This window comes from Sapajus apella, unplaced genomic scaffold (genome assembly GCF_009761245.1).
Source record: "Sapajus apella isolate SASKATOON/1434 unplaced genomic scaffold, GSC_monkey_1.0 scaffold174, whole genome shotgun sequence".
NCBI lineage: Eukaryota > Metazoa > Chordata > Mammalia > Primates > Cebidae > Sapajus > Sapajus apella.
Genome location: NW_022437114.1, coordinates 35,151 through 60,947, shown reverse-complemented (window position 1 = coordinate 60,947; position 25,797 = coordinate 35,151). Strand labels below are relative to the sequence as shown.

The 25,797-nt window shown below is 49.3% G+C and overlaps 1 protein-coding gene and 1 long non-coding RNA gene across 3 annotated transcripts in view; one reads left to right on the top strand and one right to left on the bottom strand.

The window, feature by feature from the left end:
• Positions 1-1,253: 1,253 nt before the first annotated feature.
• Positions 1,254-24,892, top strand: LOC116542830. The gene is made up of 3 exons (XR_004265365.1): positions 1,254-1,333; positions 16,186-16,195; positions 24,882-24,892. It is a non-coding gene; the product is annotated as an uncharacterized LOC116542830 (long non-coding RNA).
• EFCAB12 (EF-hand calcium binding domain 12) overlaps positions 3,506-25,797 on the bottom strand; it is a 29,634-nt gene continuing 7,342 nt past the window's right edge. The window contains exons 2-9 of one of the 2 annotated variants that reach the window (XM_032267982.1): positions 24,375-24,823; positions 20,448-20,633; positions 17,902-18,058; positions 14,235-14,431; positions 11,722-11,935; positions 6,406-6,556; positions 4,674-4,730; positions 3,506-4,007 (exon numbers count right to left, since the gene is read on the bottom strand). In XM_032267982.1, the coding sequence (XP_032123873.1) occupies positions 3,749-4,007; positions 4,674-4,730; positions 6,406-6,556; positions 11,722-11,935; positions 14,235-14,431; positions 17,902-18,058; positions 20,448-20,633; positions 24,375-24,823 (1,670 nt within the window). In that variant the 3' untranslated portion in view covers positions 3,506-3,748. The remainder of the gene's footprint in view (positions 4,008-4,673; positions 4,731-6,405; positions 6,557-11,721; positions 11,936-14,234; positions 14,432-17,901; positions 18,059-20,447; positions 20,634-24,374; positions 24,824-25,797) is intronic. The other variant, XM_032267983.1, reaches the window with a different exon arrangement.

Genomic DNA, 25,797 nt, shown 5'->3' with positions numbered 1-25,797 from the left:
ATGGGTGCAGATAGCTTTCCTCTTCCTCAGAGGAAGGCAACATGGGGAGCAGAAGGGGCCGCTCGAGCAATAGGTTGGGGCCAGGAGGGGATTTTATTTAGAGGTGGGATTATGAACAGTGCAAGATTGGAGCCACGAGGGAGGGTTCTGAACCAAACTAAGCCATTGATTAATATAAGGGAACTGGTTAGGATGTCCAGGCTTTCTGGAAACAACCTGCCATACAGCTTGAACTGTTGTGAGGTTTAATGACCCTTCTGAGGGCGACCGGTTTTAAATTTTGGCCATTCCACTTTACAGAGTCTGGAGTTTGCCTTTTTAAAGGTGGACTCCTTAGTCCTCTGAGAAGCCTAGAGAGAAATTTTTTTTTAACATACTGTAGGGGGCTCGGCGACTGGGGCCGAGAGGAAGAGTTTCCCATCTTTGAAAGCAATAGTTAACAGGATTTTTAAGCAGAGATATCGGACCCAGCATGGACAAAAGTATGGCCTGCAGGCATGGGGAATTGGAAAAACAGGAAGATTATAACCAGAAGAAGTAGGAATAAGGTTATAGCCAATGCTTTTTGCCACATAGGGTTTTCTTAAGCTTTGAGTTATGGGGAGAAAGCTAATGACCCAGGGAGGCTTTTTTACGCCGCTGCCTGGGACTGGGGAACACTGGAGAGGTTTGCCAGAACCAAGCACCAGGCCGCTGAGCTCCCTGGTTCCCTGCAGGCTCAGGGTTTACCTTGCCCCTCCCCGATTCAGCTTGCCTGGGGCTGGGCAGTTCGAGCCTGCAAGGAGTGAAAGGTCCTGGGGGCAGTGCTTGGTTGCCTTGTGCCGAAGGCCTTGCCCCACAGGCTCCCAAAGGAAAACTGCACTTTTAAATTCCGTCCGGTGTGCCACTGTGGCTGGGCACTGCTGCTTCGGTGTTTTTTTTTTTTTTTTTTTTTAATTAATTTATTTTTTTATAAGATGCGATTTCACCATGATGGCCAGGCTGGTCTTGAACTCCTGACCTCAGTTGATCCACCCACCGCGACCTCACAAAGTGCTAGGATTACAGGCATGAGCCACCACACCCGGCCCTGCTTCGGTGTTCTTAAAGAGACAGGACAGAATGACACGTTTGGGGTAAAGGGTGGGGGTGAGGAGGAAAAGGGCCACCCAAATTTTTTTTAAAAGATGAGAGAGCACCCACGTGGGAAGGTAGTAGGTGTTTAGGAAAAGTAGAGCATTATGGGTATAGGTTTTTTAATACGGTGCCCTGTTTAAGGGCACTGGGAAAGTTGTGGGGTGACAGAAAAGGTGGGCAAGGAGGTTTGCAGGATGGCTATTTTGAATCCACCACTGTTTTGAGAAAAAAGATGTACCCAGTCTTTGGGGCGTGGGGTGTGACAATTCAGATGCCAACAATCTTTGTCGTGCCACAATTTACAGACTGGTGAATGTTTTTTACAACTTTCCCCGTAACAACACCTGATCTGTGTTTGACAGAAAAGGCAGGACTGGGACGGCCAGCCCAACCAGCAAATGGTTTACTTCCTTAGGTAGGAAAAGATTTACTTCCTTAGGTAGGAAATCTGTATGGAGTACCTTAAAGAAGTTTTCCCCTAGTCGCCTTGGGCAATAGCTGCGGCAGACATACAGACTTAAGCAGACTCCAGCAGAGCAATAGCCACTGGGACACACAAACAGAAATCTGAGTCCCGTGTTGGGATTAGTCAGATGCCCCCCTGGCCGTTCCCCTGACGGAGATGTTGGGCTCCTCTTAGCATCAGCAGATTGTGATAAACCCCTGATTAGGACTGAGCTCGGCTCACTGCCATTAGCCTTATGAGGTAGCCATGGAAACACAGGTAAAAGCCCTCTCTCGCTCTGCAGCTTCTGCTGTGGAGCTGAAAATTGGAATTTTAAGGGCACGCCCTTGAACCCCCCATTCACTCACACAGGCACTCACCGTTTACACACTTTATTGCACTTTTTATACTCGTTTTAAGATACAGCCCGCTCTATTGAACAAGAAAGAGAGAAAGAGAGAAACCAGAGACACTAACAGAAACCGCGACTTTGCCTTCCAGCATGCTGGAGTGCTGGCAGAGCCAACAGAAACCAGGACTCTGTCCTCCAGCATGCTGGAGTGCTGGCAGAGTATGAGGGAAGGCCCTCGTCAGGACCGATTCCCTCCCAGAGTCAGATTTAACTTACCTTCCCGGGACCACAGACAGAGGACTCAGGAACCGAATTTGGCGGCCACTCCGGTGGTCAATTTGTTCCCCTCCGGACAGCAGTGGGCTACAGGTCCCTGAAAAATCTCAGGGGGCGCCTCTATAGGCCACTGTTCATCTGGGGGCCAGAATGAGCCTGGTTACACCCGGTGGGGACAAAAATTACAATACCTCACTGGGGCCTCCAAAATGTTGTACCCAAGCGAGTTAAGGAATGCGCCACACTCTGAGATTGAGTTATGAGTCCTTTATTATGCCGGCAACCAAGAGGTGGCTAATGCCCAAAATTCTCTCGGCCCCTAAGAAAAAGTTAGGTGGCCTTTTATACCTTAGTTTTAAAGGGGAAGGGGAACCTAGCTGAAGCAAATTTTTCACAGAAGCAGAGTAAGGAAAAAGTTAAAAGATAAACTAGTACGTGAGAAATAAAACAATGCCAGCTGGGAGGGGTAGAGCTGTCATGAAAGACATACAACTTATAGATAATGGGGGCTCGACAGCACCTGCATTCCCAGGCTCTGCTGGTACCACTTAGCTCGGCCTCTTATTAATAAATGCATTCCTGGAGGTGCCCAGTGTCAGCCTGCCCCAGCTACATACTACAGTTACATACTTAATGGTGGGAAAATAACTAAAATGAAGAAGGTAAGATGGAGTCTGTATGGCTCAAGAAGTTAACATGAAACGTGAACAGCTTTTAGTCTGAGAGAGTTAATTTTAGCTGGCAAAAAGCAGGTTATCACAATACTACCTACCATGCAGTGGTAGAAAAGGCCTCCTGACCATGGGGCCAGATGAAGCCTGCAGGAAAGCAGATTAACACTCACTGAGCAGGCCAGGCATGGTGGCTCACACCTGTAATCCCAGCACTTTGGGAGGCTGAGGCGGGCTGATCACTTGAGGTCAGGCGTTCGAGACCAGCCTGGCCAACATGGTGAAACCCCATCTCTATTAAAAATAAAAAAAATAAGCAGGTGTGGTGGCGTGAGCCTGTAGTCCAAGCTACTTGGGAGGCTGAGGCAGGAGAATTGCTTGAACCCGGGAGGCAGAGGCTTTAGTGAGCTGAGACCGCGTCACTGCACTGTAGCCTCCTCACTTCACAGCGGAGGCCACAGGGGTACCCACACTGTTTCCCTGTGGGCACTGGGGTCTCCAGACAAGAGGCTGGAGGTAGCCTGCAGTCATCCCTGGAACAGCCCAGGGAATGTGCCTGCTGTATTCCCCGGGACAAGCTCACCACCCGCCCACCCAGCCCTGCTACAACTCCTAAGCAAGAAATCGCATCAGCTGAGTTGCAAGTGACATGAGGAAAGCTCCAACCTACTTTATTTAGAAAGGGGAAAGGTCAGGGGAGGGAAATAGTCAAAAACTGCACGTCCTTCCTTGGACACATCTACCCTCTGAGACACTGGCCCGTGGCATCCCACTGAAAGGATTTCTTTAGGCTGGCTCTTTGACACTCCTCCTGTGTCTGGGCTCTGGGCCACTGGCTGCACTGGCCCCTGGCCCAAGAAGGCCAGGTCCAGCAACATCTGGCCCATTCTAGTTGATGTAGTACACCTTGGCGCCATCAAAATAGGCGCGGGTCATGTAGTTCTTATTCCTAAGGGGCCACCAGTGGTCAGGGTGGTAGGTGGCTGGGTAGACATGGGGCTGGTGCTGAACACAGCTGAAGAGCGCCAGGCTGCGGTCTGTGGCCACAGTGGGCAGGTAGAGCCGCAGCTTATCCAGAAGGTGGCCCGGCCAGAAGGAGTTGGGGTGCGTTTGCTGCAGACCACTGGCCCTCTTTGCCTTCAGCTTCCTGGAAAACAAGAAGACACAGGGATGCTTGCCATGGCAATCAGGCCAGGGCTGAGGCTTCTCCCAGAGCCCACCAACTGGGACCAAGTAGAAATTTAGCACTGTGTCAAGCACTTCAGCAACTCAGTCCTCCCCACAGTTCCATAGGGTTGGCTCTGTTATCCTGTCGACCTCACCTGTGAGGACCCAGAGGCCTGGAGAGGCCGACACACACTGAGCAAGTGGCCAGTGCAGGCGTCACCCCCTGTCCAACACCTCTAAAATCCAAAGTCTTAAGCGTAAGCCATCTGTCATCCGGAGGCATTTTAATGCAGTGTTTGGAGTACAGTCCCTGGAGTCACCCTAGCTGGGTTCAGATCCCCACTCCACCACTTCATTGATGTGTGACTCTGAGCAGGACATTGACCCTTTCTGCGCCTCAGTTTCTGCCCGTGTAAAATGAATGTGCTAAGTGCCCCTTCATAGGGCTGTTGGGAGGATTTGGGTGAATGAACACATGGAAAGCCCCAGGGCAATGCCTCCTGGCCCTCCCCGTGTTGTCGCTGCCTCTCAGGCCAGGGCCCCAGGCCCAGCTGTTGTGCCAGGAGCACCGAGTCCCAGTTGTCTCAGGCAAAGCTGCCCCTCCTCCCACCTTCTTTCCTTATGGAGTGAGATGATTGCCACAGACCTGCTAAATTCCTCAAACTCCTTAAACTGCATTTTCTTGATTTTCTTTGGCGTTTTCCTAGTGGAGGAGAGAGAGGCATTTTGTGAGGAGACTGGAAATTGAGGCCATTGGGGCTTTAGGGAGTAGGTCAGGGGCTGCAGGGGTGGGCCCATTTCTAAGTCTCAAAGCAGAGCTCTGAAAGAAAAACGTCTTTCACCTGGGGTGGGCCCTGACTCCGTGCTGCCATGTTCCAGGGGAACACAGTGGGCTTGGGGCAGTCGGACCTAGCCTCAGAATCTGGCCAGGTGACCTGGGCAAGTCACTTTCCCTTTCTCATCCTCGGTTCTCTCATGGCCGAGAACAGAGAGCTCTCAGGGTAGTTATGAGAGAGGCTCACTAAGTCACTGCTGAATCCTTTTGGGGTCCCTGGCTCCCACTCCCCACTCCAGAGCTTAACCCAACCCTGAGGACAAAGGTGGTGAAATCTAACCCCCTCCCACACTACCTCACAACCCTGAGCCTGACAGACATCACTAATCGTTCACCACACTCTTCCACCAAGCCTCCGTCTGGCCTCAGAATTTTCTATAACCCTAAAGAGTCGATGTCTCTCCTTGACCTAGGAGACCTCTCTTTATCCTTTATTAGCTATAACCTACCTAAGCACGGACCAAAATCTCCTTCCTATATTGCCAGCCACTTCCTGGGTCATCCCGGGGCTGGAAGGCAGTCACAGCCGATTTTGTGGCCGGGACTCACCTGCGGGCCTGGGCCTACTCCTGCCCTTGAGAACAGCGTTGGGCCTACCCTGACCAGAGCAAGGTAAAATAACAATGATCATTGATGGACTGCTGTCACTGCTAAGATGTTGACACTCTTTCTCATCTGATCCTCTTAGTCTATGGTAGGAGCGGCTAGGCCCCTTTACACATGAAGATGCTGAGGCTCAGAGAAGTGCTTTATCCATTTAACCAGAGGGCTGTCTGATCTCTACAAGGCCCTGCTGCATCCCACCGCAGGCATTCTGGCCACATACCCAGTGGGCAGCTGGCAGGGGTCTAGAGGCAGGGGCAGGTGCAGGCCCCTCCGCCTCATGGTATCTGGCCAGCTGGGCCCCTCCCTCCGCAGGGATGCTGCCTTGTTCCTCTGCAGTCACCCACTTATGCTGCCCACGGGTTATCACCTGCTGCTTGACTCAAATCTGGGAAGCTTAGGCTTTGGAGTACCAAAGAAGGCCATTTTCTTAAAGAGGACTCAGGTTGGTCTCCCGGAAGGGCTAGGGACAGGGCCCAGGGAAATGTTCCTTTCTCCTCCCAGGAGCTGCAAGCCCACCTCTTGCCAGAGAAGGGGCGTGTCAGAGGCAGGGTGGCAGGGCTGAGAAAGGGCTGCCCCCCTGTTCTCTGCAGGGCCCTGACCCCTAGTTGGGGATTTGCAAAGGCCCTTACTCCAGCCCTGTTCTCTAAGATGGCCCTCCTTTTCATCTTTTCCAGAAACCTTGCGATTGTACAGGACTGGGGTCAGGAGGGTAGCTGTGTGGGAACTGAGGCTAGCACACCGTGATCCTGAGACATGTGCCAAAGGTGACTCGGGACTGGCCAGTCTGCAGTGAGCAGTCAGGTTGGGGATGCTGCCCTAGGACGCGTACATGGGCACAGCATGGCGCCCCAGGTATGCCAGCCTCCAGCCCCCACACTGAAGGGACAGCAACGGGGCAGGAGGCCAGGGCAGGGAGAAAGGGGGTCTGAAACTCAGCTTGTCAGTCTTAGACTCGCCAGCGCCCTGGGACTGGAGCAGAGCCACATTTGGAGAAAAGACCTTCCAGTCAGAGTAGTAGCCTCCCGGCTGCCGGATGGGGCGCACCTCATCCTTCTGGAAAATGATCTTGTCTCCTGGGTACAGCAAGGCTGGGGATAGCAAGAGAAACATCTGCCGCCATCAACCCGGACTGCCCATCCCTCCCTGAGCCGCTGGGATCAGATGAGGTTTGATGTTGTTTTCAATTCGCATTTTTGTTTAAGAAATTTTTTTCTGCGCCGGGCGCAGGGGCTCACACCTGTAATCCCAGCACTTTGGGAGGAGGCCAAGGTGCATGGATCATGAGGTCAGGAGTTCGAGACCAGCTTGACCAACTTGGTGAAACCCCGTCTCTACTAAAAATACAAAAATTAGCCTGATGTGGTGGCATGCACTTGTAATCTCAGCTACTCGGGATCTGAGGCAGGAGAATTGCTTGAACCTGGGAGGTGGAGGTTGCAGTGAGCTGAGATGGAGCCACTGCACTCCAGCCTGGGTGACAGAGTGAGATTCCATCTCAAAAAAAAAAAAAAAAAAAAAAAAGTTTTTTTCTTATCTATATAGTAACTTTTTATTGTCGCATAGTTGTAGATTCACTGGTAGTTTCAACAACACGGCAGAGGGCTCCCTTGAACCGCTGCCCCAGTGGTGACATGGCATCCAGCTGTACTATGATATCTGGAAAGGGGCCTTGGGACAATAGGGCTTAGGGGACTAGAGATGAGGGGGCTGGTTTATAACCAGGTCAACAAAGGCCCCGAGGCCTGGGTGCAATGAGGTCTGAGCTGTCCTGGGAGGAGGCAGGAGAATTTCATCAACACTTCACTAGGGTAACTTAGACCTGCTTTCTGTCTTGTTTTGTTTTTCTGAGGCAAGGTCTCACTCTGTCACCCAGGCTAAAGTACAGATCACGGCTCACTGCAGCCTCAATTTCCTGGGCTTAAGCGACCCTCCCGCCTTAGCCTCCTGAGTAGCCAGGGCCACAGGCATGCACGACCATGCCTGGCTAATTTCTTAAATTTTTAGTAGAGATGGGGTCTTGCTATGTTACCCAGGCTGATCTGAAACTCCTGGACTCAAGCCATCCTACCTACCCTGGCTCCCAAAGAGCTGGGATTACAGGCGTGAGCCACTGCACCCGGCCCACTTAGATTTGTTAGGTGGCGGTTTTCTCCTTGTTTGAATTAATCTCACGGATATCCTTAGGAGAGTTTTCTAAGACGTGCTAAATATAAAAGAACTGAGCCAGGGTCTCCACCTTCCTGCAACTATTGAGCAGTGCTTGTCTTAAGATGATAACACATGAAATCTCACGTTCTAGAAAAAGTGATGGAAGTTACACTCCAGCTAGTCAATGTTGCTTATTTGGGGGTTGGGAAGGGGCTGTGGAGGTGAGAAGGAAGGAGAGCGAAGGGGAGATATGTTAACATCAATATTTTCAAAAGGTATACATGATTTTTTAAAGTATGATTTAAAAGTGACTCACGTCTATAATCCCAGCACTTTGGGAGGCCAAGGCAGGTGGATCACGAGGTCAAGAGATCGAGACCATCCTGGCCAACATGGTGAAACCCCGTCTCTACTAAAAATACAAAAAATTAGCCGGACATGGTGCATGCCTGTAATCCCAGTTACCTGGGAGGCTGAGGCAGGAGAATTGCTTGAAACCAGAAAACCGAAGTTGCAGTGAGCCAGGATTGCACCACTGCACTCCAACCTGGCGATAGAGTGAGACTCCATCTCAAAAAAAAAAAAAAAAATTGATTTAAAAATGAGTTATGTGGCCGGGCACGGTGGCTCAAGCCTGTAATCCCAGCACTTTGGGAGGCCGAGGCAGGTGGATCACGAGGTCAAGAGATTGAGACCATCCTGGTCAACATGGTGAAACCCCGTCTCTACTAAAAAAACAAAAAATTAGCTGGGCACGGTGGTGCATGCCTGTAATCCCAGCTACTCAGGAGGCTGAGGCAGGAGAATTGCCTGAACCCAGGAGGCGGAGGTTGCGGTGAGCCGAGATAGTGCCCTTGCACTCCAGCCTGGGTAACATGAGTGAAACTCCGTCTCAAAAAAAAAAAAAAAAAAAAGAGTTATGTAAATAATTTTCTATAAATGAGAAAAAGAGATTTGTGAAAGGATGGTCACTAAAATATTCACAATGGCCAACTTAGACTGGGGGAATTTTGATTTTTATGTTTTCAAAAAATTCAAATGAGCAAGCATTATCACCAAAACCAGGGTGGAAAGCCAATAAAGCTGTATTCACAGGGACGGGAGACCTTGTTTAGAATTCTGGCTCCTGAGCTTTAGGCCTGGAGTCTGAGTCACCAGTGTCTCATCTAGAACTCAGGGCTGGAAGTCCTGATAGTTGAGCCTCTCTACCTGCAGAAGATCAGGCCTCTGTCCTAAAGATACCCAACAGACAGTGGGCAAGACAGTGGTCAGAGATGGATTAGGGCCTAGTCCCAGCCACAGGACGCTCCATGTGCCTGTGAACATGGGATCCTGCAGACAGCTGAAGCTCACCCATGTAGGAACCCAGGAGCTAGCAAAAACCAGGGGTGGGGAGAATCAACAGTGGTCCAAAGCTGGATGCAGTGGCTCACGCCTATAATCCAGTACTTTGGGAGGCTGAGGCGGGAGGATCACTTGAGCCCAGGAGTTTGAGATCAGCCTGGGCAACAAAGCAACCCCATCTATAAAAAAAAAAAAAAAAAAAAAAACAAAAAAACAGTGGCTCAATGTTCTGGTGAGGACAAAGGAGACACACAGGGGAAGACCTAACCTGGAGGAGCAGTCCAGGGCGCATGGCAAGCCAGCTTGCATTTTAAAAGAGAGCTGCAAGTCTACCACTGCATAAGACCATGGGGTAAATAATCAGGAAACGTGAGGCTCCCCAAGGAAGGAGGAAGGAGAGACGTTTGGTGAAAAGTGTGCATCCACAGCTGCAGGCTCTCCCTCTGTCTCTGCCCTCCCAGCCCAGGCAGCAGGTGTGGGGGACAATGACCACTGAAGTTGCCTGCCTGTGTTCCTGACAGCCTCTGACCACATTCCCCTGTACACGTTTCTTATGGGCCAAACTGTGTCTCCCTAAAATTCGTATGTTGTAATTCTAATCCTTAGTACCTTAAAATGTGATATGTGTGTGTGTGCGTGTGTGTCTGTGCATGCACGTGTGTGTAAGAGAGAGAGAAAGGATCTTGCTCTGTCGCCTAGGCTGGAGTGCAGTGGTGCGATCTCGGCTCACTGCAACTTTGACCTTCTGGGCTCAAGTGATCCTCCTACCTCAGCCTCCTGAGTAGCTGGGACTATAGGCATATGCCACCATGTCTGATGAATTTTTGTATTTTTTATAGAGATGGGGTTTTGTGATGTTGCCCAGGTTGTTCTGAAAATCCTGAGCTCAAGCAATCCACCCACCTCGGCCTCCCAAAGTGCTGGGATTACAGGTGTGAGCCATTTTACCCTGCTAGAATGTGACAGTTGAGGTTAAAAAAGGATGTGACTTTATTTGGAGATTTTGTTTTGTTTTCGTTTTGATTTGTTTTTTAAGACGGGGTCTCACTCTGTCACTCAGGCTGGAGTGCAGTGGTATGATCATAACTCACTATAGCCTTAAACTCCTGGGATCAAGCTCTTCTCCTGCCTTGGCCTTCCAAAGTACTGGGATTTCTGGGGTGAGCCACTGTGCCTAGCCTGGAGATAAAGTCTTAAAGGAGGTGATCAAGCTAAAACAAGGCTGTCCATGGATGGGCCCTAATCCAATCTGACTGGTGTCCTTATAAGAGAAAATGTGGACACATAAGAGAGACACCAGGTGTGCATGTGCAGAGAAAAAACCGTGTGGAGGCAGCAGGGAGGCAGTCATCTGCCAGCCAAGGAGAGAGGCCTTGAAGGCCTTGGAAACCAGCCCTGCTGGCATCTTGACCTGGGACCTCCAGCCTCCAGAACAGTGAAAACATTAATTCCTGTTGTGGAATCCACCCAGTCCACAGACTGGTATTTTGTTATGGCAGCCCTAGCAAAGTAATTGAAGAAGACCCAAGGCCCTATACATTTAGCATTTGTTTCCCCCCCTCTTGGGAAAAAGATGGTAATAATCCATTGTGACTGTAAAGTCTAGTTCTCACGTAAGTCACACCACTGCCTATGTGATGTGTTCCTTTCTCAGAAAGCCACATTTCCCAGTATGGCCACAGTTCCTCCCTATGTAGCGGTTCCTAGGAGAAAACCTCTGCCTCCAGGTACAGCTTGCTCCGTCACGTTTGTAAAGCACAGAGAGGATGCTGCCCATTAAATTTATACATTCTCCAGGCCACATGTGGGGGCTCATGCCTGTGATCCCAGGATTTTGGGAGGCTGAGGTGGGTGGATCACTTGAAGTCAGGAGTTCGAGACCAGCCTGGCCAACATGGTGAAACTCTGTCTCTCCACAAAATACAAAAGCAGCCATGCATGGTGGTGCGCGCCTGTAGTCCTAGCTACTCAGGAGGCTGAGGCAAGAATTGCTTGAACCTGGGATTGGAGGTTGCAGTGAGCCAAGATCATGCCATTAGACTCCAGCCCAGGTGACGGAGTAAGACTCTGTCTCAAAACAAAACAAATTTATACATTCACCAGTTCATAAGTTTGGAATGCAGACATTGCTCAATTGTCATCTAGGAGCTGAACCCTTCTCCACCCCCACCTATTAGAAGTGTTCGCCCCCCAGAGACGCAGTGGGCTCAGAACAGCTTGAATGTATGAAAACATGTTGTCCACCCAAGCAGAGGGCAGAAGCAGTGTGGAAATCTCAAGGCTGAGTCTGAGCGTTCTCTGCTCAAAGGGCCTCAGCCAGTCCTGTCTCTGGGTGCATTTGTACCTCACTGCTTGTTACAGAAGAACCAAGCAACAGTCTGGCCCAGAGAAGGGCTTTGTTCTGACAGCAGTTATCGTTTCTATCAAACCTCCCTCTTCCTTTATGTTCAACCTCAGGGCTTTCTCACTCAGAACTCCTGTCCTTGGAGCTTTCCACTCTAGAATGAGCTTCCGGCTCACCAAGCTCAGGGTTCCAGAATCCAGACCTCCCAGCCTTGTGTTCTAGAAATTCCATCTAGCAGCAAAACAGACTGGGCTCCTCCTCTTCTCCTCCATGCCCCCACTCTGCCTTATTCCCAATGTCCCCACCAGAGACCACACTGGCTTGAATGGCTGCACGGGTACCTTGGGTGGCATCACTTTTGTCCCAGCTCTGGGGTCCCCTTAGCATCTTCCTAGAGCCAGCCACCCAGGCCCTTACCTTTCATGAGGATGTCCTCTGTCAGCGGGATGCCATAGGACTCGCAGAGCTTCCAGCACTGCAGGTAGACCAGAAAGGTGTGCCTGCGGGCTGAGTCAATGAGCTCCCTCATATCCCCGTGGATGGTGGATGGCAGGCAGTGCTCGTCAAAGTGCTGATTCCCACAGCGCACCATGCGGCAGTGTTCCGTGTACTGGATGGAGGGGATCGTGAGCTGTGAAGGAAGCAGAGAGGGGTTCACCCTTCTCTTGCCTGTGTCCCTTCTGGTCAGAAGGCAGATGCAGTGCCTCATCGACCTCTCCCCTACAAGGTCCCTAGGAGGGGTGATGGCAACCAATGTCCAGTGGGGCTGCAGTTCAGATTCTGAAGTCAGTGAAGACTTCAACTGACTTCAGGTTTGGAAGCTTAGGTTCTGAAGTCACAGCCCTGTAGATGGGTGTGCAGCATGCACACATGATTGTGTAATGTATATACAGTAAAACACAGTACACATGCCCTAGAGGCGTCCTATTGAAAAACAACATTCGCAGGACCACAAGGTGGTTCACACCTGCAGTCCCAGCACTTTGGGAGACCAAGGCAGGAGGATCACTTGAGCCCATGAGTCCAAGACCAGCCTGGGCAACATGGCAAAATCCTGTCTCTATAGAAAATACAAAAATTAGCTGGGCATGGTGGTGCATGCCTGTAGTCCCAGCTTCTCAGGAGGCTGAAGTGGGAGGATGGCTTGAGCCTGGGAAGTTGAGGCTGCAGTGAGCCAAGATCAAGCCACTACACTCCAGCCCGGGCAGTAGAGTGATAATGTCTCAAAAAAAGAAAAGAAAAGTGACAGTTGAGTGTTTGGCTGCATGGGAATTTAAATTAGGAGCAGCCATCGGTGACCTTGAGATAAAAGCCATGAGATAAGGCAGGAGGGGGCTGGGGAGCAGGTAGCTGCTTTTGCTGGCTGCCACCACCTTCTTGTTTTTTTTTGTTTTTTTTTGTTTGTTTGTTTTTAAAAAACCTATATTTTAAAGCTTCTACAGGATTAGCAAAGAACAGCCCATGGGCCAAATCTGGCCCAGCACCTGTTTTTATAAATAAAGTTTTGTTGGAGCGCTGCCACTCTCATTTGTTTAGATGCTGCCTGCAGCTGCTTTCCTGCTGCAACAGCAGAGCTGAGCAGTTGCAATGGACAACAGATGGCCCGCCAGGCCTAAAATGCTTACTCTCTGGCCCTTTCCAGGGGATCTTTGCTGGTCCCTGCTCAAACATTTTGGGTATTCCCGTCGTGCAACTGAATCAAATCTTAGTTGATATAGCACTTAGCAATATCTGCCATTTTATTATATGTACAAATACAAATATCACAGGTATAAATACAAATATGTATCTTTATTATATACATGTTTATTTTATTTTGCTAGAGACACGGTCTCACTCTGTAGCCTGGGCTGGGGTGCAGTTGTACAATCATAGCTCGCTGCAGCCTTGACCTCCCAGGCTCAAGCCATCCTCTGGCCTCAGCCTCTTCAGTAGATGGAATCACAGGACATGACTCCATGCTGGCTAATTTTTAAAAAATTTTGTGTAGAGACGGGGCCTTGCTATGTTGCCCAGGTTGGTCTCAAACTCCCGGCCTCGAGTGATCCTCCAACTCTGGCCTCCCAAAGTGCTAGGATTACAGGTATGAGCCACTGCATCTGGCCTGTATATAATCTTTTTTTGTTAGGCAAGGGCATGCTGTTTACCCCAGTGCAGTGCTGCGATTTTAGCTCACTGCAGTCTCAGCCTCCCGGGCTCAGGGAATCCTCTTACCTCAGCCTCCCGAGTAGCTGGGACCACAGGCACATGCCATCATGCTGGGCTAACTTTTTAAATTTTTTGTAGAGATAAGATCTCCCTGCGTTGCCTAGGATGGCCTCGGACTCCTGGACTCAAGCAGTCCTCCTACCTTGGCCTCTCAAAGTGCCAAGATTACAGGTGCAAGACACCACTCCCAGCCTATATTATATATGAATATTTATATGTATTATTGTATTGATGTTGTCTGCCTCCCTTACTAGGGGCAGGGACGGTTATGCTTATTACAATACCCAGAAGAGTGCCTGGCACCTGGTAGGCTCTCAATAAATGTTTACTGGACAAGCTAATTCATGCAATCAGTCCTTCCTTCCTTCACTTGCCATGTATTTCTGGAGAGTCTACCCAGTGCCAGGCCCTGTGCCAGATGCCTGGTTTCCAGCTGTGATGAAAATGCAGACCTGGTCTCAGGATGAAAAGTCATAATTAAAGAATAGGAAGAGGGGGGGACGTGATACTTTCAGAAAGAGAATCTTAGTACATTTCCACAAAACCCTCATGAGGCAGGTATTGTTCTGATTTTACAGCTGAGAGACGTGAAGAGGGGGTGGTTGTAGAGGTGAAGACCCCCTCCCCAGGGTTCTGCAGCCAGCAGGTGGTGCTGCTGCGGTGACCTGAACCCTAGCTGCTCCAGTCCCCAAGGCCTGTGCCCTCCTTGGGCTGGGGGGTACCTTGTGCTGTCGCTGCCGCTCCCGGTACCGCTTGCCCAGTTCCTCCATCTCCTCCAGGGTCATGGGCCGCGCCTCCATCTGCGTGTCGACTGCAGGCACCGTCAGCAGGTCCACCTTGGGAAGCTGTGGGGCTAAATCCACCTCCTGCTTCTTGAGCGGACCTTTCAGGGAATCTTTGTGCTTGGCCAAGATATGACCTAGAGTAGGAGGGAAGAGATGAGGGGAGGTGGGACTAAGAGGGTGCCCGCCAAGCAGTTATCCAGTGTCACCCGGCAGACACCAGGCCACCCCTCTGCTCCCTTCCCACACACCTGAGCTGTGCTGTGGATATGTCCCTCCTCTCCATCTCCACTAATGGCCTCCCATACTGCACCGACCCCAGCCCTCAGCCCTCTGGCAGCCATTCTCATCCTCTGTCACCCTGTTTCACCAAGCAGCAAATTGGATCTTTAAAAAATATAGAGCAGGGCACTCTGGGAGGCCGAGGCGGGTGGATCAGCTGAGGTCAGTAGTTCGAGACCAGCCTGACCAATATGGTGAAACCCCATCTCTACTAAAAATACAAAAATTATTTGGGTACAGTGGTGTGTGCCTGTAGTCCCAACTATTCAGGCGGCTGAGACAGGAGAATTGCTTGAACCCGGGAGGCAGAGGTTGCAGTGAGAAGAGATTGTGCCATTGCACTCCAGCCTGGATGACAGAGCAAAACTCTGTCCCCCCAAAATATATATACATATAGAGAGCAGGGTGCAGTGGCACGCCTGTGGTCCCAGCTACTTGAGAGGCTGCAGTGGGAGGATCGCTTACACCCAGGAATTCGAGGCTGCAGGATTTGAGCTATGATCGCACCTATGAATAGCCACTTCACTCCAGCCTGGGCAACATACGGAGGCCCCACTGCTGAATGTATATGTGGATAGATAGATAGACAGACAGACAAGATCACCTCATTATCCTGGTTTCCCACAGCACTTAGACCAAAACCCAGAGTCCTTTCTCTAGGCTACAAGGCCCTGCTGCACGATCTGGCCTCAGCTGCCTTCCTACCTGGTCCATGGTGTACTGTTCACCCCTTACCCATTCCACCCAGCCACCTGACCACCTTCTATCTCTTGCAAGCTTTCCTGCCCCAGGGCCTTTGCCTTTGCAGTTCCATCTGCCTAGAATGTGCTTTCCCCAAGACTAGTTCCTGTTAATCGCTCAGATGTCTGCTCCAATGTCTGCTTCTCAGAGAGGCCTTCCCTGACCACTAGCCCTTTAGGTGCAAGCTCATCGAAAGCCGGGGCTTTGGCTGGTTCACTGCTGTGTTCCCAGTTTCTAGAAGTGGCACATAGTAGCTGCTCAACAAAGATCCTAATGAATGAAAGAATCCCATTGTCCCTGGCCTGGTTCAGACCTTCAATGTCTCAAGCTGAGGTAATATCCTGACCTTACCAGCTTCTATTGAGGCTGTGAACAAGTGGCTCAGCCTCTATGAGCTCCAGCTTCCTCCTCATAAAGCAGGAATAGCAACCCTGACCTCTGGGGACATGAAGGATAAGCTGAGATCATTCTGCAAGAATGAAAAAGAGCTACTGCAAGAAAAACTATGGGAAGAAGGCACCCCTGCCAAGATGCTCAAACTCTTGCCTCTTTAGACAAAGTAAAAGACACCCTGACAGAGCAGGAGCACCATCATCTCAGACAAACACTGCCACTTTAAGTTCCAGCTCCCTTTCTAGCCTCATGCATTTATTTCAAGGAAATCACTTCTCTTCTAACTACAAGCAGACAGAAAGAGCAGACAGTAAAACACAGATAAGACAGCTTGGGCACAGAGGGAGGTGGGGGGAAAGTCTCGTGGGCAACTGCCAAACTTCATGCTCACACAATGGGCCCCAGTAAAACAGTGGGCCTTAATAAGCACATTCCATTCCCTTCAGGTGCACTAAGACAGGGAAGCTAAAGGCAGACTCTGGGGAGTACACCTGCAGCTGCAGAAAGATGTCTGGGAACAGACACACAACTCTCCCTCCCAGATAAGCACAATAAAGAGACACAACAAAGCCTCTGATAAACTCTCCCACCCTGAATCCTTAAAACTCGTAGTCTGTAAGAGAGTGTGGCTCTGACCTAATTCAACCAGAAGCCCCTCTGAGGTTTGTTTTCTCTAAAATAAACCTGTCTTGACTGTTGAGCCACCTTTCATGTTTCTTTTCTCTCTAATTCTTACACACTCAAGTCTACCTATCTTACCTGCTGTTGCTCCCCAGGGAAAAAGAACTCAGTGATGATGCAAAAATAGCAACATGAGAGCAAACGTCTGCTTCTTGGCTTTGTGTTTAGCTTCTGGGAAATAACAGGCCCCCAAACACCTCTGCTGTGAATGTGCATCACAGCATACTGGGGTCATTCAAATGACTCACAGCCAGCTACACAGATAGTGATGAGCTTGGTAATTTATAACAAAAAGGAACAAAGAGTATAGAGGGAAAGCATGCCCAACTCGAGGTGACCTTAAAAATGTGCTGAATGTAAAGATTACTACTGTTGGGGTGGTGATACATGCAGGAGGTGACTGTTGGGGTGCTTAGATTCCCTGACCTCTGAGACAGGCAGAGACCCTGCTTGGAAGGCGATGGTGTCTCTGCAGGGCAGCTGCCTGAGACTGGACATTGAAAATCTCCTGGAGGACTGAGGAACAGGTGCTCTGAGTTGCATACTGTCCCCAAATGAGCCACTCCAATGAAAATGCTGAGTAACTCCACTTGATGTGACCATGAATGCCAATGGCCTCGCCCTGGATCATTATTACCATTGTAAGGAAACCCCTCCACTGCCTCCTCCAGAGCTCCCGTGTGACTCAGGGAGGACAAGGAGGCCCCAGTCATCTGTGAGATTAAATTCCTGCCAACCTGGTGGATGGAAACAAAGCAAGATTTGTTTCATTTAGAAAAACAAAGCTGTATCTATATTTGGGGAGGGTGCTGGAATGGGTGGGTAGTTGTAATTATTTTTGTTTTTTGTTTGTTTACAACAAGAATGGTACTAAGATATAAAGAAATATTATGCAATGCACCTTTGTGTTGTAGAGTAAATTCACAGCCAGAGCTTTAGCAAGTCCATTTCTAATTTGCTTCTGTGCCTTGTCTGGACAAATGTGGCCCTACAAGTATATCGCTTAAGAGATGGAACTTGAGCTGTGTACAACCTTTACAACTGTTCACAGCAACCCTGCCATAATACCCCTGATAAAAGGATACCAAAATATACTTTCCAGTAAACTCTAAACATATGCAAACTCTGGTTCTGAACAAGAATTTTATCAATAAGCTACAGATTAATAGTGAGAAGGCCCTGGACCCACATACACATAAATGTCTCTGGAAAGGCTTGCCATTTGGGTCAGTTCTCAGTCTCTCAGGTAGGCTTTGGTGGGCCGAGTATCCTCCTCTAAGAATAAGGGCTGGGACTTATTTGTCTTTGAATGGACACAGTGGTAGCTGGGCACTCAAGGAAATGAGTTGATCTCTGGGCCTGAAAATTTCCAGAGACTTGACCAAACTACAGTCAGCCAAATTGGGGAGCACACTGAGGAAGTGAGTTTGGAAAAGAGGCCAAGGCTGCCTACACCATGCTGACTCCCAGGATGGGAAGGTGGAAGCACAGGACGGGGAGGGGTACGCACGCTCCCTTGCAGTGGCCAGGCTGCTCCTTCGCCGAGCCATAGACCACTGCTTATAGGTTTTGACCAGGATATCCATGGTGATGGTGTTGTGCTTCCCAAGAGAGCTGAGATAGATCACTATATCCTCCACTTCCTGGTTCTTCAGAGGGACTCCGACCTGAGGAGAGAGAAGGCCCTGAGACTAGCAGCTCCCATCCAAACATCCTGCTCTGACGGGCAAGGCCTTACCAGCTACCTAAGACCCCCATCGCACTTCCAGTTTCATCCTCAGCCACTCCCTACTCTACCCAAGGTCCCTGCTGCAGGAGCTCAGAGCCTTTTCCCGGTCCTCGAACAAGCTCTGCACTTTCCTACCTTTGCCTTTGCTCAGGCAGTTCTCCCTCTCTGCCTGAAAATCTCCTATCCCTCCTTCAAAGTCCAGTCCAGATGTCACCATCTTTACAGAGTGGGTTACTTCTTCCTCTAGGCTCCCAGCCCGCTTCCTACCAGTCTCAATGGCAGCATCTACCATGCTGGAAGCATGATTTCACATGTGGATCGTCCCTGTCCACAACACATAAATCTCCCTTAACTCCTGTAAAATGGGATCTAGAATACCATATACCTCAAGCAACTCTGGAGGTATATAATGCTTGCCAGCAACATTGGATATTCAATAAGAAAAGTTTTAAAGGAAATATGATTTTGTTCTTCAGTTTCTTTCAACAATAGTCATTGTTCACTGAACTTTACTCAAACTCCTGGCCTCAAGTGATCCTCCTGTCTCGGCCTCCCAGAGTGCTGGGATTACAGGTGTGAGCCACTGTGCCTGACCTTGAACTTTCCTTAAGTAAGATCAGAACTCTCCTGGTGCTGGCGGGGAGCAGTGGCTCACACCTGTATTCCCAACACTTTGGGAGGCCAAGGTGGGCGGATCACCTGAAGTCAGGAGTTTGAGAGCAGCCTGACCAACAAACCCCATCTCTACTAAAAGAAAATTAGCCAGGCATGGTGGCACATGCCTGCAATCCCAGCTACCTAGGAGGCTGAGGCAGGAGAATTGCTTGAACTAGGGAGGTGGAGGTTGCAGTGAGCTAAGACTGTGCCATTGTACTTCAGCCTAGGTGACAAGAACGAAACTCCATCTCAAAAAAAAAAAAAGAACTCTCCTGGTGCTAAAGAACTTAATATTTCACCTTTCTGTTATAGAGATTAAAGACCATAATCTTTAAATGCTTTGAAGTGTTGCTGAGATAATTACATGTCATAAAACATGCATGAGAAAACTGATAATAATTTAAAACCACAAAGACATCACAGTCAACTTTCTAAAGTTGTTTAAGGTATATGTTGTTGTTGTTGTTTGGGTTTCTTTTGAGTCAGGATCTTGCTCTGTCACCCAGACTGGAGTGGTGGTGTGATCAGAGCTCATTTCAGTCTCTAACTCCCGGGCTTCAGTGATCTCCCCATCTGAGCCTCCCAGGTAGCTGGGACTACAGATATGTGCCACCATACTGGGCTAAGTTTTTAAAATTTTTTGTAGAGATGGGGGCCTCACTATGTTACCCAGGCTGGTCCCAAGCTCCTGGCCTCAGGCAATCTTTTCACTTTGGCCCTCTAACATGTTGGGGGATTACAGGCATGAGCCATCATGCCAGGGTAAAGTATCTTGCATTAAAAAGATACAAAAGCTTAATTCATCTAGGCTAGGGGTTAGTAAGCTTTTTCTATAAAAAAGTCAGATGTAAACATTTTACGTTTTGCTAGCCATACGGTCTGTCATACTGCTCAACTCTGCCATGGTAACATGAAAGCAGCCATAGGCAATTCAAGGATGAATGAGTGTGGCTGTGTTCCAATGAAAGCAGGCTGGACTTGTCTCGTGGGCCACAGTTTGCAGACCTCTGCTAGGCCGATACAACTTTCCATGATGATGGAAATGTTCTACTTCTGTGCAGTCCAGTGGAGAAGACACTTGCCACATGTCACTACTGAGCACTCAAAATGTGTGACTGTTGTGATTGAGGGACTGGAGTTTTAAATTTATAATTGATTTACATTGTTAAATAGCCAGTGAAAGTAAAAGTGTGGTCCATGGACTGGTACCACGGGCATCACCAGGAGCTCGTAAGAAATATAGCATCTTTTGATGATCCACAGATATGCTGGGTCAGAAGCTGCATTTCGACAGGACCTCCATGTAACTCATATGCCAGTGACAGTTGGAGACACTCTACCGGCTTTCTCTGATCTCGGTTTTGGGGTCTGCTGTGCAAGATAGGGATTCCCCAAGGTAGCTGGCTGGCTATGAGGTTAACCCTGCAGACTTTCAACTCGGGCAGGGTTTTTCAAGGTCAGACTGGTGCAGGATAGATTTTCAGGATCTGATTTGGCCACGAGTTAATCCATATTTTCCAATTTGGCTTTACAAGTAATAAGACTGATAGTTTTCACTCCTTGTGTGTACTTCTCAGTTGAACCAGAACCTGGTGGTGGGAGGGGGCAAGAGGGAATACATCGACATCCTGCCCACTTAGGCCCATCCAGGGAAAGCAGGTGGCACTTACTGCCTTGACAGCCACGATGAACTCCTCCCTGGTGATTCTCTGGTTCTTGCCCTGGCCCACCTTGTGAAATATCTCCAGGATCTTGATCTTGCGATTGTGCAGGTAGGAGTACATGGCCAACAGGGCAGGGGGCTTGGGCAGCTGGAGCTGGGGCACCATCTGGTGGGAGAGCCAGGGGGCTTTCTTCTGGAAGAGATGAGAGGGTGGGGCAGAGGAGAGAGTTCAAGGGAGACAGGCCAGTGGGATGCGGTCCCCAGAGTCAGGGAGTAAGGAGAGGCCGAGCAACTCTAAATAGCAGGATGGAGTGCAAAGGGCATTGGGTTCAGCGCAACTGTGTTTGGCACAGAATGCCTGGGAGACTTTGCTTCTCTGAGCCTTGGTTTTCACATCTGAAACACAAGGCTTGGACAATATAAGAACTAAAATTTCATTCTTATCCACATGTCTCCTGTCAAACGGTCAGTATCTGTGATCCCACTGGTCTGGTCTCTCAATGCACCAAAACCTATGCCCTTCCCTGGAGCCAGGTGGAGACTCCCCACCCCTGCCCCCAGTCTTTGCATCTGCTATATATAGGCTTCCTGCCTGAAAGACTTTTCCCTCTACCTGTCCAAATCCTCTTCTTCCAATTCCAGGTGAAAGGGCATATTTTGTAACAATGATAAGCCTTTACCTTGGTTCGGCACTGGACAGTTTACAAAGGGCCTTCCCATTCCCTAGGGTATTGTTTCTCTGTGCTCCTCCCAGGGTGCTTAGTATAATAAAGACCCACCTCTTTTTTTTTTTTTTTTGAGACAGAGTTTCATTCTGTCACTGTGGCTGGAGTGCAGTGGCACAATCTCGGCTCACTGCAACCTCTGCTCTGAAGATTCAACCGATTCTGCTGCCTCAGCCTCCCAAGTAGCTGGGACTACAGGGACCCACCACCACGCCTGGCTGATTTTTGTATTTTTAGTAGAGACAAGGTTTCACCATATTGGCCAGGCTGGTCTTGAACTCCTGACTTCAGGTGATCCACCTGCCTCTGCCTCCCAGAGTGCTGGGATGACAGGCGTGAGCCACCATACCCGGCTGAGACCCACCTCTATTAATGGCCTGTAGCAAACTGTAGAGCCATTAATCCCATGTATCTGCCTCCCCCACTAACATGTGAACACCTTGTGCTATGGCTTGAATGTTTGTCTCCTCCAAAACACATGTTTAAACCTGAGTTTTGTTAAGCCACTTGCCACATGTGACTATTGAGCACTCAGAATGTGGCTGGTGTGATTGAGGGACTGGATTTTTAAATTTACAATTAATTTATATTATTAAATAGCTAGCGAAAGTAAAAGTGTGGTCCATGGACCAGTACCACGGGCATCACCAGGAGCTCATTAGAAACGCAGCATCTTTTGATGTCCCATAGATGGGCTGGGTCAGAAGCAACTTAATACTGTTATCAACAAAATGGTATTAAGAGGTGGGGCCTTTAAGAGATGATTGGGTCATGAAGGGTCTGCTCTCATGAATCCATTAATTCATTTATGAATTAATGGATTAACGGGCTAATGGACTAATTGGTTATCATGGAAGTCGGTTCTTTATCATGAGTGGGATATGCTATAAAAGCCAGTTTGAGGCTGGATGTGGTGGCTCACACCTGTATCCCAGCACTTTGGTAGGCCAAGGTGGGGGGATCACCTGAGGTCAGGAGTTCGAGACCAGCCTGACCAACATGATAAAAGCCCATCTCTACTAAAAATACAAAAATTAGCCAGGCGTGTTGGCATGCACCTGTAATCCCAGCTACTCAGGAGGCTAAGACAGGAGAATTGCTTGAAACCAGGAGGTGGAGGTTGCAGTGAGCCGAGATTGAGCCACTGCATTTCAGTCTGGGGAACAAGAGTGAAACCCCCCCCCCCCCCCAAAAAAAAAGCCAGTTTGGCTCCCTCTCGTGCACCCCCTCACCCTGAGATGCCTTCCACCATGTTAGGATGCAGCACGAGGCCCTCCCCAGTGGCCAACTAGATGTGGCTGCCCACTCTTGGACTTTCAGCCTCTAGGACTGTGAGCCAAAAAAACCTCTTTTTTAAAATAAATTACCCAGTCTCAGGTCTTCTGTGATAGCAAGAGAAGCCCAACTAAGACACCTTGGAAGCAAGACCATGTCTTATTTACAATGTATCCCCATCTCCCACCCTTATACTGAACAAAGTCCAGGCCCTAGGTATGAGGTACTACCTAATTCACAATAAGGAATCAGGCTCAGAAATGTGAAGGGTTTTCCCAAGGTCACACAGCAGGTAAGCAGTAGAGCTGGCTTTCTAACCCAAGTCTAGTTCTTATTCATAGACACCATGCAGCTGGCAGAAGAGGGTGTGTGTGACCCATGAAATTAGGGTTTTGGGCTGGGCACCGTGGCTCATGCCTGTAATCCCAGCATTTTAGGAGGCCAAGGTGGGCGGATCACGAGGTCAAGAGATCGAGACCATCCTGGCCAACAGGGTAAAACCCCGTCTCTACTGAAAATACAAAAATTAGCTGGGCATGGTGGTGCACACCTGTAGTCCCAGCTACTCAGGAGGCTGAGGCAGGAGGATCAGTTGAACCTGGGAGGCAGAGGTTGCAGTTAGCTGAGATTGCAGCACTGCACTCCAGCTTGGTGACAGAGTGAGACTCTGTCTCAAAAAAATAAAAAATGAAAAAAGAAATTAGGGTTTTAGCTATAATATCAGCAAGGACTGACCCTGAAGTTTCTGGGCCAACCAACCCAAAGGACACCTATGAGACTACAATAATAATACAGATGGAAAACATGTTTGAATGCTCACTCTGTGCCCAATAGTGTCCTAGGCACCTTGAATCCATTTAGACATCATAGCTACCCCAGGAAGTAGGAACAATGGTTATCTCCATTTTATAGATGAGGAGACTAAGGCCCAGATCATACAGCTAGGAAGTAGCAAAGCTATGTTTAAACCCAACTTACCTGACCTCCTACCCTAAGGAAATGTCACAGAGAGAGAAGGAGTTGGTAGTGCACTTATCACTTACTATGACTGTATGTTTGGACAAATGTTGGCCTCACTGAGCCTCTATTTTCACATTTGTAAAAGGGGACCCTCCTTTTCCTCCCAACCTCACACCCATCAGCCTCACGATAGCCCTGCGAGCACCTGCTTGCTACATGGAGCCCTTGGCAAATATTCTCTTGTCAATAAACAAATGAATGAATGATGGGTATTTTACAAATATCCCATAAGATGGACTGCCAGGAATGATCCCTTCTTGAGTGGTTTTGAGGTATGTCCACAAGTTATTCTGTGTTCCTCCTCAGATGGAGTCTTCTTTCCTGCTTGAGTGTGGGCAGTACTCAAGGACTCACTTCTGACAAAGAGAAGGTGGTGGAAGTGATAGTGTGAGACTTCTGAAACTGAGACCTTCGGAGGCTATGTCCTAAAGGGCACTGCAGCCTCTGTCTTGCCCTCTTTTTTGGACCCTTCACTCTGGGGATGCCAGCAGCCATGCTGTGAGGACATTCAAGCAGCCCCATGGAGAGGTCCGTGTGGGGAGGAGCTAAGGCCTCCTGCCAACAGCCACATGGGTGAGCCAGCTTGGAAGCCTTCAGATGACTGTGGCCCAGGCCAGTATCTCGACTGCAACCTCATGAGAGACTCTGAGCCAGAGCCACCTAGCAAAGCTACTCCCCAATTCTTGACTCTAGAAACTGTGTGTGATCATAAGCATTTGTTGCTTTCAGTCATTTTGGGGTGTTTGTTACACAGCAATAGATAACTAGATAGCTAATACACCTCCCTCTCAAGACTTCTGTTTGCTCCTCTGTGAAATGGGGTGAACTATCCCTATCCAGCCTAACCAACAGAATGAAATGACAATGCAGCCCTAAACCCTTGGTGTCTTCATCTGGCAGATGGGGCTGCTCACCCTGGTGGTCCTGGTAGTCGCCAGGGAGGCGTCTGGCAGGGATCCACTCTGCTCCTTGGGGATCATGTGTAAGACCTTGGCCTCCAAAGGCGTGATGCTAGGCTTGTTCTCCAGCCATCTCTTTACATCGCCAAAGGACTCTAGCTCCTGCCGCAGCTTCTCCCTCCGGCTCAGCCAGGTCTTCCTGTCCTCTGGCTGCTCTTGGATATCTCTAGCTTCCAGGGCTTTGAAGCTGGGGATGGGCTTTGGAGGAGCCTGAGGTTGGGGTGTAGGATTAATGGGTATCTGATCCTCCTTGCGAGGCACGATGATGATTCGCCGGCGGCTCTGCGGCAGGCGGAGGTCCTTCTGCTTGAACTGCTTGAAGCAGTGGCCAATGACCAGTTCAGGATCAAAGACAGAGACATTGTTGGCATTTTCACTGAAGGAAGTCTTAGACGGGCAGAGTCCTGGGGAAAGAGAGTTAAAAGGTGAGTTTCTTTCTGGAACAGGACTAAAAGGAGCCAGGAAGGAAAAATGCTTTTGCTCCAGGCTGGGTATCAAGCTCTGGATCCCAGGCCTAGCTTTCTCATTGTCCTGCTGTAATGATAAGGATAATTTCATCGAATGTGACCCAGCCCTCCCAACAGCAGGCAGCAAGCTAAGGGCTCTATATGCTTTCTCTTATTTAGTCTTCTCCATACACAGCACTAGGAGCAGAGGCTTTGGGGCCAGAACGCTCCTCCGTCTGAGTCCTGACCCTGCCACATACTGGCTGTGTGATCTTGAGTAAGCCACTTCTCTGTCTCAACCTCTTCTTTTGTAAAATGGGCATAATGATGGTAACCTATTTTATTGCAGTCAATGTATTAGAGTTGTTTGTACATAATCTATCTGCCATTATTGGCATATACTCACCATTCACTCATTTTGAAGCCCTTCCACGACTTTTTATAGCCCTCAAAATGAAGTCCCATGCCCCTCTTCTGTCAACCTGTCCCCCTAATCCCTTGCCTCTCTTTCCTTACTACGTCCTGGACACCTGGGCTTCTCTCTGTTTCTTGAGTGGTCCAAGGCTCATCCTGACTAGGTAAGGGCACGTGCTCCTCCTTCTAGCATGAGTGCTTCCACCTTTCCATCCCCCGGCACTCCTCATCCTCCGGAGCCCATCCTTGCATCACAACCTGAACCTTCCTTCAGACCACTTATCACAACCAGACACATCAAGGGCTGAAAACCGGTGGCCCTCATGCTGAATGAGGGCTGAGGTCTTGTTTTGTTTGACACCTTGCTTGGCATTTTTCAATCTGAGCTACTTTAGGCTAAGGCATTGCCCTCTTCACCTTGCCACAGGCTCCCCCATTCCCTATTGTCTCATAGGTAGTTCATTTTGTTTATTAAGTCCCTAGTTTGGGCAGCAATTTGCCTTTGAGACACCCGGTGC